Here is a 17647-nt window from a genome sequence, read left to right as displayed (position 1 = left end):
TGAACTGAACTGATATATTCCAGTGAGCTTTCCTTAACGTTCTAATCCATTGGTTAAAATAACACTGTTTAGAACACATTGTTCCACATTCCATGAGAATTCAGCATTTCTAAATAATTAAGCATTGCTAATTGTGTTGGTTGCTTTAGGGTTATTTGAAAACTGCAAAAAGAATCTTGTGAATGGGCTACATGTGGTTAAAACAATTTTCATTTTAAATGAACCATTTGTAAAAATGTGAAAGTCAAGGCAGCAACTTAGATATTTCAAACTGGTGGTCCGAGGCCTAATTTAAGAACAAGCCTGTACCGGTTTTCCATTGAGAAATATGTGAAACTAAATTTAAAACATAAATATAAAAGATAGTTTTAAGAGGAAAATTAATAGTACTGCTAGGTAGTAACCTACTAGGTAGTAGCAGGTTAGTAGCATTGGTAGTCGGAGAAGGCAATGGCACCCCACTCCAGTACTCTTGCCTGGAAAATCCCATGGATGGGGAGCCTGGTAGGCTGCAGTCCATGAGGTCTCTAAGAGTCGGACACGACTGAGTGACTTCACTTTCACTTTTCACTTTCATGCATTGGAGAAGGAAATGGCAACCCACTCCAGTGTTTTTGCCTGGAGAATCCCAGGGACGGGGGAGCCTGGTGGGCTGCCGTCTATGGGGTCGCACAGAGTCGGACACGACTGAAGCGACTTAGCAGCAGCAGCAGCAGCAGCAGCAGCATTGGTAGTAACCTGCTAGGAAATTACAAGTGTGATTTTGAGAATATTTAAAATTTGGGGGCCACTCAATTTTTCAAATATAAGCCTCATATTTTCCCACCCACTAGGAAGGTAGCCTCCCACTTTATCTTTTAAGGACTTTTCAAAGAGTTGTTGTTCAGTCAGTCATTCGTGTCTGATTCTTTGCAACCCCATGGACTGTAGCACACCAGGCTTCCCAATCCTTCACTATCTCTTGGAGTTTGCTCAAACTCATGTCCATCGAGTCAGTGATGCCATCCAGCCATCTCATCCTCTGTTGTCCCCTTCTCCTCCTGCCTTCCATCTTGCCCAGCATTAGGGTCTTTTCAAATGAGTCAGTTCTTCGCATCAGATGGCCAAAGTATTGGAGCCTCGGCTTCAGTATCAGTCCTTTCAATGAATATTCAGGATTGACTTCCTTCAAGATTGACTGGTTTGATCTCCTTTCTGTTCAAGGAACTCTCAAGAGTCTTCTCTAGCACCACAGTTCGAAAGCTTCAGTTCTTCAGAACTCAGCCTTCTTTACAGTCCAACACTCATATCCATACATGACTACTGGAAAAACCATAGCTTTGACTAGACAGACTTTTTTTGGCAAAGTGATGTCTCTGCTTTTTAATTCGTTGTCTTGGTTTGTCATAGCTTTTCTTTCAAGGAGCAAGCATCTTTTAATTTCATGACTGAAGTCACTGTCCTCAATGATTTTGGAGTACCAAAAAATAAAGTCTCTAACTGTTTTCATTGTTTCCCCATCTACTTGCTATGAGGTGATAGGACCAGATGCCATGATCTGAGTTTCTTGAATGTTGAGTTTCAAGCCAACTTTTTCATTCTCCTCTTTCACCTTCATCAAGATGCTCTTTAGTTCCTCTTCACTTTTTACCATTAGGGTGGTGTCATCTTCATATCCGAGATTATTGATTTCTTCCGGCAATCTCCCGGCAATCTTCCAGCTTGTGATTCATCCAGCCCAGCATTTCGCATGATGTACTCTGCATATAAGTTAAATAAGCAGGATGAAATACACAGCATTGATTTACTTTCTGCCTAATTTTGAACCAGTCCATTGTTCCACATCTGTCTCTATGCTTCTTGACCTGCACATAGGTTTCTCAGGAGGCAGGTAAGGTGATCTGGCATTCCCATCTCTTGAAGAATTTTTCACCATTTGTTGTAATCCACACAAAGAAAGGTATTATTTTAGTGTGATCAATGAAGCAGATGTTTTCCTGGAATTCCTTTGCTTTCTCTATGATCCAGTGAATGTTGGCAATTTGATCTCTGGTTACTCTACCTTTGCTAAATCCAGCTTGTACATCTGCATGTTCTCGGTTCACATACTGCTGAAATCTAGCTTGAAGGATTTTGAGCATAACCTTACTAGCATGTGAAATGAGCCCAATTGTGCAGTAGTTTGAATATTCTTTGGCATTGCCCTTCTTTGGGACTGGAATGAAAACTGACCTTTTTCAGTCCTGTGGCCACTGCTAAGTTTTCTAAATTTGCTGACATAGGTAAAGATGGTCAAAAATAAAGTAAGTCCTGAGGAGGTAATGTACAACATGTTGATTTTTTTAAAAAAGAGGTTACACTGAAAATATACTAAAATGGACAGTATGTTGGGTCATAATTGAAGCCTCACTTCAAAGGACCAGAAGCATTCACTTTGCTATTGGTTACAGTGCATTATACTAGAAGTCAATAATAAAAAGGTAATCAGATAATCTATACCTGCTTGGAAATTATGGAACATAATTATAACTTCTAAAATAACTTCTAAATAACACGTGTCAAGACAGAAACCGCAATAAAAAATAAATATTTTTACTCAATTATATAGGCACGTCATATTAAAATTTGTGGATGGTGCAAAAGGAAAAGGGAATTTTATAGATGTGAATGCACTTCAGAACATAAGAATGCCTGAAAATATGTAGACTAATCTTCCATCTCAAAAAAACTGAGCAAAATAATAGGAACTCAAACTCAAAGGAAGCACAAGCAAAACAAAAAGGGATACACAGAGAAAACAAACATACAGTGGGAGATAATTAACAAAGCACCAAGAATGGCTCTTTGAAATACATTCTTGTCAAATGCAAATAAAATAGTCACCAAAGTAGATCATGTCCTGAGCCATCAAATGAGTATCTGTAAATTTAAAATTGAAATTTAACAAAATACCAAATTAGAAATCAACAACAAACATACAAAAAATTTACAGATATTTAGAAATAAAAAATAACCCATGAGTCAAGGAATAAGTCAAGTGAGAATGAAAATATTTAAACTATAAGATAATAGAAGGATAACATAATAAAATCCACAAAAGAAAATGCACATACAAAATTGTATGAAGGAAAACACAGAGCTCTGAAGAGAAATTTATTTATTTATTTTTAAAATTTATTTGGCTGTGCCAGTTCTTAGTCACAGAATGCAAACTCTTATTTGTGGCATGTGGGTTCTAGTTCCCCGACCAGAGATCAAACCCAGGTCCGCTGCAGTGGGAGACTGGAGTGTTAGCCACTGGACCATCAGGGATGTCCTGAAATGAGAAATTAAAAGTCAGATATCCGTTTCCACATTAATCAGATAGAAAAAAGAAAAAATTCAAACCAAAACAGTAGAAGAAAGGAAAGAGTAACACTAAGAGAGTGAAAAATAATTAAAATGTAATAGCAAAATAGGGAAAATGAACAAAATAAAAAATTGTTAGTAAATTTGACAAATCTCTAGCAAGTTGTTGGGAAAGTAGCTGGATGCCCTATGAGTCCTGACCTGCCAAATTTTCTCTGCTTGAAAAAACTTTGGTCACCCTCCTGAACCTTCTCCTAGGCCCGTCTAAGCACTCACTTGAGAATTCCAGTTTTAGCAAGAACAGTGTGTGTCAATTTAACCAGAAATCCACCACCATGACCTGTGATTGCCCTCAATTTCTGATCCATTTCCTCATCCTCCATCATCCCCCAGGTGATGTCTGATCTCTGAGGATACAATAAACCTGGATCTACAGGTGTTTCATAAAATCTGGAAAATGGAACAAATGTTTTGTCAATGCAGAGTGGACAGCTGTCACCCTAGAATACAGAACATACCAGAGAATAGTCCCTCTAGTGACAGAATCTAACAGAAAACCAGCCAGCAAAGGGGAAATGTGTTTTGCAGAATCACAGCCCAAGCATCCCCAAAGTGCAACACACAATTGGGACCTATGAGATTCATATCATATATTTTTATGCTAAACTCACGTGCTTATATGAGTTTTCCTATTCTAGATTACCCTACTGAAAAGATTTTTAAATCTTATTTCCAAACTTTATTACATGGGTAACATTATGTCTTTACATATTTTCTGTGAAGTAAATTCAATAGAATTATTTCGCATGTCTTCTAACTATTCTTTTATTCCCTTGGGCTTCAGATCCAAATCTGAGCATCTAGACCTGTCTCAGTTACTGAGAACTTAGGGATTTTCTGCTTATCCCTTTAAACCATGATTCTCAGGGTTTCTTCTACACCCTAATTTATCATGCTATTTTTGATAATGACTTTTAAAACCAACTAAAATATATTAGGTGAACATCAAGCTACTCTCACATCTGCTGATGAATTATAGTAAATAATATTTAAGACCTAGAAACATGATCCTTGCACTTCTAAATTTCTCCAATGAACTGGACTGTTCATATCAGACTCCCACTTAAAGTTTCTTTATAGAAGACTGCTGCTGCTGCTAAGTCACTTCAGTCGTGTCCGACTCTGTGCGACCCCATGGACAGCAGCCCACCAGGCTCCCCCATCCCTGGGATTCTCCAGGCAAGAACACTGGAGTGGATTGCCATTTCCTTCTCCAATGCAGCAAAGTGAAAAGTGAAAGTGAAGTCACTCAGTCATGTCCGACTCTTCGTGACCCCATGGACTGCAGCCCACCAGGCTCCTCCGTCCATGGGATTTTCCAGGCAAGAGTACTGGAGTGGGGTGCCATTGCCTTCTCCGTTATAGAAGACTAGTTAACAATAAATTCTACATTTATACTATCTCTATGGGGGTGTAATGGACATAATGTAACATGGGATTAATATTTAGACATGCCAAAACACTAAGATTTAAAATTCAATCAAGCTTCCATTTGATCTAATTTTATAATCACTTAACTAAGTGAACTAATTGAGAATTACTTTATGTAAGGGAACAAAGATTCCTGGCTGTTTCCAGACCTTTGGAATGAATTTTTTATTTTAAGGTTCAACTAACCCTAAGGATGGATCACTTTTATTTTCAAAGTTTTCAAATACATGCAGAAATCCAGTGGTCAAGGGAGAATAACTCGTGATCATAAAGGGAGAATGTGTTGGGTCCAGGAAATCACCTGAGGGAACAAACTTTTGTCAGTGTATGTTTTCCAAAGAAGGGGTAGCAAATGGAAGTCTTTGGACCATGAAATGTCCCTGTGATTCTTGAGAATGTTTAGCACTCTGGTTGTGAAATAGTAGAGCTATGCTTAAGCCAGCTCTGCTTTCAGGTGGGAGAGATGCTCCTAAATTGAGAACATCTTCATGGCATTTCTATTGGGCTCTATTTCTAAAGATGATGGACCATGTACTTTATTAATTTAAGCTGTATTAAAAACTCCTGAGGCTTCCTGAAGATTCAGAAAGTCTGCCAGTCAGGAACCTTTTTCAAAGAAGATCTGGATCAGCAATCATCCTTTGAGGATCATTTGCTTCTGATTCTAGGATTCTTCAGGTTCTCACAGGGCAACTTTGGGCTCTGGATTTCTCGGCCAATCCAAGTTAAACTTCATCCTTCCTTGATGATCTCATATTTCAGAAGATCTCTGTCACCATAGGCCTTCCTGAAGTGCCTCCTTTAGAAAAGGCGCCTGTGGATCCTCTTCTAAAGTCACATGTGATCTTGATTTCAATATAGTTTTCATCTGTTTCTCTGCCTCCCTCTCTCTCCATGTCTGTCATTTGTACTGATTTGTACTGTGTTCTTCCGTCTCTCTCCGTGTCTCTAGATTCCCTCACTGAGGTCCCCATAAGTCATACACCGGTCCCTGTATACAGCAGAGGGGCATGAAAATATCTGTCTCTTCAGATTGGTCTCTCATGCACCAGCAGACACCTTTAACTTACTGATTTCCTGAGACACCTTCACTCTATCCCTCAGTTATTCAGCGAAACTTTTCCAAAGACAACTCTAGGAAACATTTGGTAAGATTTTCACTTAATAAGTAAAGATTTTCAGAACCTGATAGGGAATCAGAATCAGAAAGTAAATAAACCCACAAAGTTCCTAACAGATCACAAGGGAATGGCAAACCACTTCAGTATTCTTGCCTTGAGAACCCCATGAACAGTACAAAAAGGCAAAATGATAGGATACTGAAAGAGAAACTCCCCAGGTCAGTAGGTGCCCAATATGCTACTGGAGATCAGTGGAGAAATAACTCCAGAAAGAATGAAGGGATGGAACCAAAGCAAAAAGAATACCCAGCTGTGGATGTGACTGGTGATAGAAGCAAGGTCCAATGCTGTGAAGAGCAATATTGCATAGGAACCTGGAATGTCAGGTCCATGAATCAAGGCAAATTGGAAGTGGTCAAACAAGAGATGGCAAGAGTGAATGTCAACATTCTAGGAATCAGCGAACTGAAATGGACTGGAATAGGTGAATTTAACCCAGATGACCATTATATCTACTACTGCGGGCAGGAATCCCTCAGAAGAAATGGAGTAGCCATCATGGTCAACAAAAGAGTCCAAAATGCAGTACTTGGATGCAATCTCAAAAACGACAGAATGATCTCTGTTCGTTTCCAAGGCAAACCATTCAATATCACAGTAATCCAAGTCTCTGCCCCAACCAGTAACGCTGAAGAAGCTGAAGTTGAATGGTTCTATGAGGACCTACAAGACCTTTTAGAACTAACACCCAAAAAAGATGTCCTTTTCATTATAGGGGACTGGAATGCAAAAGTAGGAAGTCAAGAAACACCTGGGGTAACAGGCAAATTTGGCTTTGGAATACGGGATGAAGCAAGGCAAAGGCTAATAGAGTTTTGCCAAGAAAATGCACTGGTCATAACAAACACCCTCTTCCAACAACACAAGAGAAGACTATACATGGACATCACCAGATGGTCAACACCGAAATCAGATTGATTATATTCTTTGCAGCCAAAGATGGAGAAGCTCTATACAGTCAGCAAAAACAAGACCAGGAGCTGACTGTGGCTCAGATCATGAACTCCTTATTGCCAAATTCAGACTTAACTTGAAGAAAGTAGGGAAAACCACTAGACCATTCAGGTATGACCTAAATCAAATCCCTTATGATTATACAGTGGAAGTGAGAAATAGATTTAAGGGCCTAGATCTGATAGACTGCCTGATGAACTATGGAATGAGGTTCATGACACTGTACAGGAGACAGGGATCAAGACCATCCCCATGGAAAAGAAATGCAAAAAAGCAAAATGGCTGTCTGGGGAGGCCTTACAAATAGCTGTGAAAAGAAGACAAGCGAAAAGCAAAAGAGAAAAGGAAAGATATAAACATCTGAATTCAGAGCTCCAAAGAATAGCAAGAAGAGGTAAGAAAGCCTTCTTCAGCGATCAATGCAAAGAAATAGAGGAAAACAACAGAATGGGAAAGACTAGAGATCTCCTTAAGAAAATCAGAGATACCAAAGGAACATTTCATGCAAAGATGGGCTTGATAAAGGACAGGAATGGTATGGACCTAACAGAAGCAGAAGATATTAAGAAGAGGTGGCAAGAATACACAGAAGAACTATACAAAAAAGATCTTCACGACCCAGATAATCACGATGGTGTGATCACTGACCTAGAGCCAGACATCCTGGAATGTGAAGTCAAGTGGGCCTTAGAAAACATCATTATGAACAAAGCTAGTGGAGGTGATGGAATTCCAGTTGAGCTATTCCAAATCCTGAAAGATGATGCTGTGAAAGTGCTGCACTCAATAATGCCAGCAAATTTGGAAAACTCAGCAGTGGCCACAGGACTGGAAAAGGTCAGTTTTCATTCCAATCCCAAAGAAAGGCATGTCAAAGAATGCTCAAACTACCCCACAATTGCACTCATCTCACACGCTAGTAAAGTAATGCTCAAAATTCTCCAAGCCAGGCTTCAGCAATATGTGAACCGTGAACTTCCTGACATTCAAGCTGGTTTTAGAAAAGGCAGAGGAACCAGAGATCAAATTGCCAACATCCGCTGGATCATGGAAAAAGCAAGAGAGTTCCAGAAAAACATCTATTTCTGCTTTATTGACTATGCCAAAGCCTTTGTGTGGATCACAACGGAAAATTCTGAAAGAGATGGGAATACCAGACCACCTGATCTGCCTCTTGAGAAATTTGTATGCAGGTCAGGAAGCAACAGTTAGAACTGGACATGGAACAACAGACTGGTTCCAAATAGGAAAAGGAGTTCGTCAAGGCTGTATATTGTCACCCTGTTTATTTAAATTATATGCAGAGTACATCATGAGAAACGCTGGACTGGAAGAAACACAAGCTGGAGTCAAGATTGCCGGGAGAAATATCAAGAACCTCAGATATGCAGATGACACCACCCTTATGGCAGAAAGTGAAGAGGAACTCAAAAGCCTCTTGATGAAAGTGAAAGTGGAGAGTGAAAAAGTTGGCTTAAAGCTCAACATTCAGAAAATGAAGATCATGGCATCCGGTCCCACCACTTCATGGGAAATAGATGGGGAAACAGTGGAAACAGTGTCAGACTTTATTTTTCTGGGCTCCAAAATCACTGCAGGTGGTGATTGCAGCCATGAAATTAAAAGACACTTACTCCTTGGAAGGAAAGTTATGACCAACCTAGATAGCATATTCAAAAGCAGAGACATCACTTTGCCAACAAAGGTTCATCTAGTTAAGGCTATGGTTTTTCCTGTGGTCATGTATGGATGTGAGAGTTGGACTGTGAAGAAGGCTGAGCGCCAAAGAATTGATGCTTTTGAACTGTGGTGTTGGAAAAGACTCTTGAGAGTCTCTTGAACTGCAAGGAGATCCAACCAGTCCATTCTGAAGATCAGCCCTGGGATTTCTTTGGAAGGAATGATGCTAAAGCTGAAACTCCAGTACTTTGGCCACCTCATGCGAAGAGTTGACTCATTGGAAAAGACTCTGATGCTGCGAGGGATTGGGGGCAAGAGGAGAAGGGGACAACAGAGGATGAGATGGCTGGATGGCATCACTGACTTGATGGACTTGAGTCTGAGTGAATTCCAGGAGTTGTTGATGCACAGGGAGGCCTGGCGTGCTGCAATTCATGGGGTCGCAAAGAGTCGGACACAACTGAGTGACTGATCTGATCTGAACAGATCACATCCGTCAAAGCCAGCCCTGGGTGGGCTTGAACCACCACCCTTTTGGTTAACAGCCAAAGGTGCTAACTGATTGTGCCACAGAGCCAGACACTATAGAGTTTCTTTTCCAAGGATGTTATTTTTTCAGTTTAAACTGTATATAACATTTTAGAAATGTATCTTTTGCTGGGTAATAATACAGATATTATTCCTAGTAGAGAAAAATTGGAGTGTCAATTAAGTGGGCACTGGGATGCGGAACTGTTGTTTACCCAAACATGAACTTATTCTAAGGAAAGACATCCAGACAGAACTTATTATTATTTCAGTGAGAGAGTTTTCGCTAATAATTCAATTGACGGAAAACCCCTCGAAGGATTCCATAGACACGAAGATACATTAAATGGGCAAGACACCATTAAGAGCAACGAAGATGGGTAAATAATTTAGAAGAAAATCTGTTGTTAAGTTTTCCAATAGAAAGTTGGAAAAGTTGAGGGGAAACAAATGACCATCACGAAAGCCAAGCCTAGCAAGTTGTTCCTTGAAAAGAATTCAGGCGAGGGCTTCCTTTAGGTGAGTAGTTTGGGCACTTTCACATTTAGTTAAGTGAAAGCCATAACTCTGGTCTCCATTATCTTATTATTTCATATTAACTAGTGCTTTATTATGAATTTCTGTCCTGAATGTTCAAATGGGTGCAACAGTATCAATAAAATGTACCTAAAAGTGCATGGCGTTTTTCATTAGGTTGTTTATTTTCTCTTTATATATATAGTATATATTATATAAATATATAAAAATGTATTTAAAATATAGACCCTTAACTCAATCACACACAGTAGCTCACGGGTGGGATGAGTGGGCAGTAACTGACAAGAGTCCCAGTTATTCTCAGGTCCCTTGAGACCAGTCCTGGGTCAATGCCTAGTCTTCGCCCTGGAAGCTGCCACCCATTGAAGCCCTTCTACACCAGATGTGCTTCTCAAACACATTTTCTTGTCCTTCCCTCCCCTTTTACCCTTCCCCTGTGGTTTCTAGGGTAATTTCAACCACGCCCTCCCATATCCTGCAGTATCCTGAGACACAACTGGTGTTTGTGCCTGCACCAGGCTCCTTTGTAAGTTCTTCTGCATCCTCCTGAGTTGATTTCACGCCTGAAAGGGGAGGCTGAGGAAAGGGAAAGCCAAAACACTTTACATTGCTATTCACGGAAGCTTAGTTCAGGTCTCAGAGGTATTCCACATTTTAACATATTAAAAAAAAAAAAAATTAGAGCCTAGAAAAGCAAACACTTTAACCAATTACTTTCCATTTCATTCCCTCTGGCTGAGTTTATTACTCAGATCGCTTTGTGTGGTGAAGGAAATGGCAACCCACTCCAGTATTCTTGTCTGGAGAATCCTAGGGACAGAGGAGCCTGGTGGGCTGCCGTCTATGGGACCACACAGAGTCGGACACGACTGAAGTGACTTAGCAGCAGCAGCAGCAGCTTTGTGTGGGTGTGAGAATGGTGGACACATTTACCAAAAAGGAAGAAAATTACCTCTTCTGCTGGGAATTGGAGGTGGGACTCCCTCTTAAAGGTTGGGAAATCTAATTAACACAGAATCTTCCTCTGCTGAGGATAGGGTCACATCAAATAAACCCATCTAAGTTGAAAGCATCTGTAATTCCAAAATGCATTTAATATACCCAACCTACTGAACAGCATAACGTAGCCTGGTGGTGGTGGTTTAGTTGCCAAGTCTATCAGACTAGGCTCCTCTGTCCATGGGATTCTCCAGGCAAGAATACTGGAGTGAGTTGCCATTTTCTTTTCCAGGGGATCTTCCTGACCCAGGAATCAAAGCCGGGTCTCCTGCATTGCAGACAGATGATTTACCAACTCTACCCTAAATGTGCTCAGGACACTTTCGTTAGTTGGGCAAAATCTAACCTAAAGCCTATTTCATAACTGTGTTATCTCATATTATTTATTGAATACTGTACTTTACCCTTATGATTGAATGGCTGCCCAGCTCCAGGAGAGTATCACACCACTTATCAATGGCACTAGCCATGGAAAAGATCAAAATTCAAAACTGGAAGTAGTTTCTACTGAATGTGCACCACCTTTGCACTGAAGATGAAAAATTAAACACTGAACCATTTTAAGTCAGGGACCACAAGCAATCCACTGAAACGTTAACTCTTAGAGAAACGGCACATTCCTGAGGCTTAGACAAAGGGTTTTTTCCCTTCAACTCTACAGTATTGTTACAAGACTACTTCCAGAGATATGAAGAACAATGGAAAAGTAAACTGAGGAAGAGTGCTTTGTGACTTTTGGACATTTTCAGGAATTTCACATGCCTGGACACACCTATCAAGAGCCCTCCTACTCTCTTAAGCAGAATCCCATTTCTCATCTTACCAATTTATCACTTTCTGCAAATACAGGGTCCTACCTTCTTGGATAGTGTGTAACTAAGTTGATTCAAAGAATTCATTGCAACAATAGGTTCCTAACTTAGTCTAACAGTCTAATCATATAGGGGATGGTTGAGCGCTAAATCACCCAATTTGCAACACTTGGTATTAGATTAATCCATTCATATTTGCAGTAACTCTTCACTATATGTCACATGATGTTCATGCAATAAACATTTACCATATACACATAGGCAAAGCAACTGGGGAAGATGCTGGTAATAAAAAACATTAAGGAGCAACTTGTGTCATATATGAGCCTAATTTTAATGATGGAAATGTGGAGATGATATGATTTTGTATGCTTGTGTATTAAACAAGTTAACTCATATAAAAAACTTAAGCATTGTTCAAATGGGGACAAAACTGGAAGTATAAAAAAGGTATTTTCCTTTCAAAGGGCTTAGAAGTGAGGGAATCACAATTATAGTTCCTGGGAAATCGATTTCCTTCCACCCATTCTTATTTTCATTTTTCACTCCACTTGTGACTTACCCACCCATAGGTGTGAGCTCCACATGCAGAACTGTTTAAACTTGAGACTGAAATGCTGACTTTGAATATCCTTATATATAACATCAATCTGGAAACACAAGTTCATTCATTCAAAAAATTAAGCCCTATGTGTGTTTTACTGTTAGTAACTTAAGTTTCTTCATCTTCGTATTCTCTATGTAGAAGTGACAACAGACACTCAGAACTTTGAATAAATGAATATAACAGCTTGTCAGATTCTGAAACTGGATCTTCCTGGTTCACATGGAAGACATCATGAAGAGTCCACATGGAATAAACCCACATGAAATGAGCACAGATGTGTTTGTGTGCTGAGTTTTGAGGATTGTGAAAAATGTTACACCTAACAGATCATAATTCATTTTTTTCCTCCCAAATAAACTGCACTTAACAAGTTGAGAGCTTAACAAAGCTTGGTTATTTAGAGCCAAAGTAGGTGAATCCACTTGACCCAAAGAACACAATGGTAATTATATTGATGACAGTTAAGTAGAAAGAACAAAAAGAACCTAAGAACATAAATGGCACAAACAAAACTCAAATGACTTTACTATTATTGATCTAACACTTCCTGTAAGTTTAAAAGCCAGAATTTTAGTCTATTATGAGGCTGTGTATAGATATTTTTCAGTTTTTTGTTGACATCTGAGTTTTCATTTCCCATCAGTGGCTTACATGCATTCTATCACCTCCAGAGCTGCTTTGCATGTTGTTTGTGAACCTTCCCTTGTCTAAGCGTAGACAAAATGTATAAATGCACCAGAAGGACATCATGTGTGCACAACTACCTCCTAGGCTTTGCCCACCTTCACAACAGTCTGAACCCAACACGTCATCCATGGAGTTTTGTTTGCAATTACAGGAGTATATCAGGCTCTTTCAGACTTTGGTTCACTTCTCAGGATGTTGCTTACTTTCCCAGATAGAATCAATCAGGGCTTCCCATGGCCTCACTCTACCTCTTATATACATCTAGCATGATGCCTACAGTACTTCTATACATTTATTTCTTAAACATCTGTCTTTCTTAGCAGTCTATAAGACTTACACCAAGGGCCATGTGTCCTCATATAGTGACTTAGTAAACGTTGAATTAAATAAGTGTTAACAACAAGGCCTAAGAAATTGATTAGATAGGTAAATGTTGAATTAGGTAAGTGTTAACAACATGGCCTAAGAAACTGATTAGATGGAAAACTATCCAGGTTAAAATGGAGGGAGGTATCCTGTGTCCAGAAGATGGAGCGAAGGTGGGTGAATTCTGTCCAACACACAAGTTGGAACTTATCCAATGACCATCTCCACCCGGCCCCCCCACACCATAAACTACAAAGGCATGTTTAAAAATATGTATTTACCTATATCTTTTTCTATTCTATAAATATATTTTGAAGGTAGCTCCCAAGTCACTCCAGCCCATTAACCCCTGTCCCTATTAATCTTTCCTAAATAAAAAGGATGTTGCTGCTGCCCAATAATGTGGTTGGTAAACAGCTGTCTGGACTAGCCATTATCACTCTAACTCAAGGTAAAGGCCGTTCCTGGGGCCAGAAAGTAGGACTTTTAAAGGGTCCCAGTGGGCAGAAGGCAGGAAGCCAAGAACTGAACAAGGTAAAACAGACATGAGCAGACTAGCATAATCATGCTGGTAAGAACTAAGTACCTCAGCCAGGCATGTACAGGAGCTGGGAGGAGGAAGAGGAGAGGCCTACAAAACTTCTGAGGAACTCACCAGACTCCTGGTTTGAGAAACACAACAGAATGTCCGCCTGGGTAGTCATTATAAGGTAGACAGGACGCTGGGCTGGGCTAGGAGGTGGAAGGGGCCTCTCTGACCCTCAAGAGTTCCTGACCGGTGAGGAGTTCCCCCTGCTCTCTGAGGGTGTAGGGGCTCCAAAGATCTTGGCAAGAAGCCCTCGGTTGGAGCGGGCCTGGTCCTGAGCGTTAGCCAGGCGAGCTCGTTCACGTCCCCCTGGCCGAGCTGCCTTCCGGGCTCTCATCTCCTGCTCAGTAGGACGCTGGGCAAAGGCCCAGGAACCATTCGGGCGGGTCGAGTCCCCATCAGCCGCAAGAAAACGCTGTCCGCGCTCCACACTTCGAAGATAGAAGTCAGTCTCACGCTTGGCCTGGGCAACCTCAGCTCTCAGACGCTGCCTGCGCACCTGGCGCTCAAAAGCAAGATGCTCGCTGAGGTGGGACCAGGTAAAACGGTGCAGGTACTGTGGACAGGAAAACAAGAAAAGATCTGAGTAGGGCAGATCACAGATGGGGAGTTGATGGAAGGGATGGGCGCCAAAAAGATGATAGGGGTGCGTGGGCTGTGGCCGCGAAGGCGAGAGGGTGAGTGGTGCGGCAGACAAGCCAATCCCCTCACCTTGAGGTTCCACAGATCATAACGGAAGGGGCTGCGCCTGCGGGAGCCCATGGGCGTGTTGTGAAGACTGACCGCCACACGCTTGGCTACTCGCTTGTCCCGGAACTCCACCCAGCCCTCCGTGTAGTCCTTGCTGTACTTGGACCGCTTTTTCCCTCCGGCGGCGGAGGCAGCTGCTGCCTTCTTCTTGCGCTTCACGAACCCGTCTGGAGTCCAAGACAAAGCAGTGGTCAAAGAGGCCCATACAGCATCTACTCAACAGCACCTCCTCAACAGCACCTCCCACTCACCAATTCTCCAGACCTCCCCGCAGGCCAGGATCCCACCTTGTCTTTGCCCAGAAGTGGCTAACTGCATAGTCCACACTTTACCCCTCATCTAAACTCAACCTTTTCCTCAAATGTTAATTCTTTTATCATTACGTCTGCCCTAATCGTTCTATTTAAAACCTGCACAGGCCCCCAACCCCAATTAGTGACTGAATGGGAGTTGGGCGCGGCCTATCATATACTGTCTCTTGACCTGGGCCTCGACATGACAAAGAGATACGTTCAGTTTTGTGGAAAAATCACTGAGATTTTAATTCAGGCCGTACTCATTTAACAAACTGGTAAATTCGCCTCAAGAAAGCAGGGTGAGCGGAGCCGAGATTAGAATCCAAAAATTAGCGAAGAATTTAGGCTCAGCTAGGTATACAAAGCTACCCACATTCTGCATTTCAGCCTTCTAAAAACGTGCGCGTCACCTACTTACCAAAGAAAACAGACGCGGGTCCCCGGCTCCGTCACCGCCTCCAAGCACGGCTGAGGCAACAAAACACGCACTGTGTATTCAGTGCCGGCGAGTACCACCCCTCTTCCCTCACCATCAAGGCCTGAGCACTTACTTACCCTCAGCCTGGAAAAAAACACGCCCGACCTCCCCGTAGGCGCTGAGAAGGTTCCGTACGTGTAAAGGCCTAAAGCGGGGCGGGATGTGGCCCAGGTACACAATGCCCGGCACTACCCGTTTCTTGCTGCCACCAGCCGCCTCTTCAGATTCCTCCTGTTCCTCCTCTGCCTCTAGTTTCTGGTCACTCCCTTCCAGAGGTCCCAGCTCCGCGGCGCCCAGCTCCAAACCCTCTACCTCCATGCTTGCCGATACGTAAGACAGGACAGCCGTAAAGCACCGCGCCTCTGACGCACTAGTGTGCGACAGCCTGCGTTTGGTGGGCGGGGCCGGCTCGAGTGACGTCAAACGAAAAGAAAGGACTGTGCCGGAAAGTGCAGGAACTAGCGGAAAGGGCGGAAGTAGGCAGGGTCAGCCGCGAGATACAAAGCATGAGAGCCTTTGACCCCCGAGCTGAAGAGACAAAGGCGAGGTAGACCATCAAGTATAATTTATCCTAAAGAATTCCGTGGTGAAATGCAAAAGGAGGGGGATGAGGCATGCTCTTCGGAAATTTTGGAGAACTATTTTGGAAGTGAGGGGAGGTTTCTTTGTATTCTAGCGGTCAAAGTAGCATTTTACCCAAAGGACTCGGGTGAGACTCCAGTTGAGGGATGGCTCAACTTTTGAAGTTTACTGAAATTTCAGGTTTTTAATTAATTAAGTTTGAGTGTTAACTAATTTTCCAAATTTAATTTAGAGATTTGAGTTTTTAAAATTTAAGTTTTGAGAATGTAATTTACCTTTGCAAATAAAAGTTTTAGAAATTTAGTCAGACTTAATGTTTGAAAATTTCACTTGTGACCTTTTCATTTAGTTAAAATCTTTTTTACTTTAAAATATTAATTTAAAATTTGATTTTGTGAATAAATCGTCTAAAAGTTTTAACTTGCCGCAATTTCTTTTATTTTAAAATTTGGCGCCTGTTTTACATTTGTGTTAATGCATGATTTGTATTTATACTTCTGTTTCAAACATCTACTGGCAAATGTATACTTAGCCTTGATTTAAGCCACCGCTAGGACAGGGAGCTTTATTCTCCCTGGGATTTGTGTTTTCACAGTGTTGGGGTCCAGGGTACCCAAAATGTGCCTCAGTGGCATACTGATTATGTTGAAATAAAGTTACTGAAGAATCTGGTACCACTACAAGAACTGCTGTTAGACTCTTCTGTCTCCCTAAAAGCAAGAAATCTCTCTTGTGAAAGGTGTACTCCATGCATTTGGTGGAAAGATACCATTAGCACCAAAGATATTCTAAGTTAAGGTTATATAAACAAACCTTACTTCTTTAATTTACTACCTCAAGCCTAAACTCTATTTAGATTCTTCAGTAGCTGGGTACCCAGAACCTAAGTTTCTTTGTCTAAAAAGTATCAAAGCTGCCTGATTTGGCCACTTCTTAGGTCCCATTTCCATGGGACCTCCATGTTCATGAATTAAAATTTCTTTCTTTTTCTCCTGTTAACATCTTGCAACCACAGGTACTCAAGAGGAGAAGGGGAAATTTCCCCCTCCCCAACAACAGATTTGCTGTTAGATCACAAACTAATTTTCCCCTCTGTTGTAGCCAAACACTCCAGAAAGCAAACTCACTCAGAAGGACAGCATGAAGGAGTGGAGTGCAGTTTATTATACCAGCGGGTCTGAGGCAGAGTTTCCTCTTTAGCCAGGGTTACCAACCAATTTTTGTTGACAACCTTTTATGCCCAAAGTGTACGTGCCCAAGCCCACATCTGCAAATTCTTTAAAACCCACTCTGGACAATGTTAGTAAGAGATACAATCAGGTTTTAGCCATAAATTCACATTCTAAAGCTATCTGGACATACAGTTTACCCCACATCAATAGGTATTATTAAGATTCAGAAGATAGTGATTGATTACATAGTGGGCATTGCATTCCTTCTGGCTCCGGGAGGTCTAGGTACGGGGTCTGCCTGGTCTGGTTTTTATCCATCCCGGAGACCTGTTCAGCCGCTGGTATTTTATCTCCATGGCCTCCCAGATATACAGTCCAAAAGTTTGCTGAGAGTGTAAGATGGAGTTCCTTTTCTTTTAAAAATGAAGTCAGTCCAGTCAAGGCAACCTGCTCCTTTCGTCTTTCATTCCCCCCTCTTGATGCTCTCAGCTTCTAATGTGAATATCACTTATAGGGACATACTGCACAATAGGTCTTTTGGCATGTACTTGGGTAAATGTAGTCAATATCAGCGACACAAATTGGACAATATACTGGAGAAAACAAGGTCCACA

General features: G+C 41.4%; 1 protein-coding gene across 2 annotated transcripts; it reads right to left on the bottom strand.

Moving 5' to 3' along the window:
- Window positions 1-3115: 3115 nt before the first annotated feature.
- On the bottom strand, window positions 3116-15658 carry ABT1 (activator of basal transcription 1). Of its 2 annotated transcripts, XR_008711434.1 has the most exons (4): window positions 15357-15658; window positions 14467-14672; window positions 13825-14311; window positions 3116-3295 (listed from the first exon to the last, which is right to left on the bottom strand). XR_008711434.1 is itself a non-coding variant. In XM_055570852.1 (3 exons), exons 1-3 carry the CDS (start codon window positions 15595-15597, stop codon window positions 13931-13933), a joined length of 828 nt encoding a protein of 275 aa, XP_055426827.1. In that variant the 5' UTR covers window positions 15598-15658; the 3' UTR covers window positions 11158-13930. The 2 variants fall into 2 exon arrangements, 1 of the variants encoding a protein (XP_055426827.1); XM_055570852.1 differs by lacking the exon at window positions 3116-3295 and having other exon boundaries at window positions 11158-14311.
- Window positions 15659-17647: the final 1989 nt, after the last annotated feature.

Source organism: Bubalus kerabau, chromosome 3 (genome assembly GCF_029407905.1).
Source record: "Bubalus kerabau isolate K-KA32 ecotype Philippines breed swamp buffalo chromosome 3, PCC_UOA_SB_1v2, whole genome shotgun sequence".
NCBI classification, from domain to species: Eukaryota; Metazoa; Chordata; class Mammalia; order Artiodactyla; family Bovidae; genus Bubalus; species Bubalus kerabau.
Note: the sequence above shows the minus strand (reverse complement) of the source record. Positions and strands in the feature narration are given on the sequence as shown.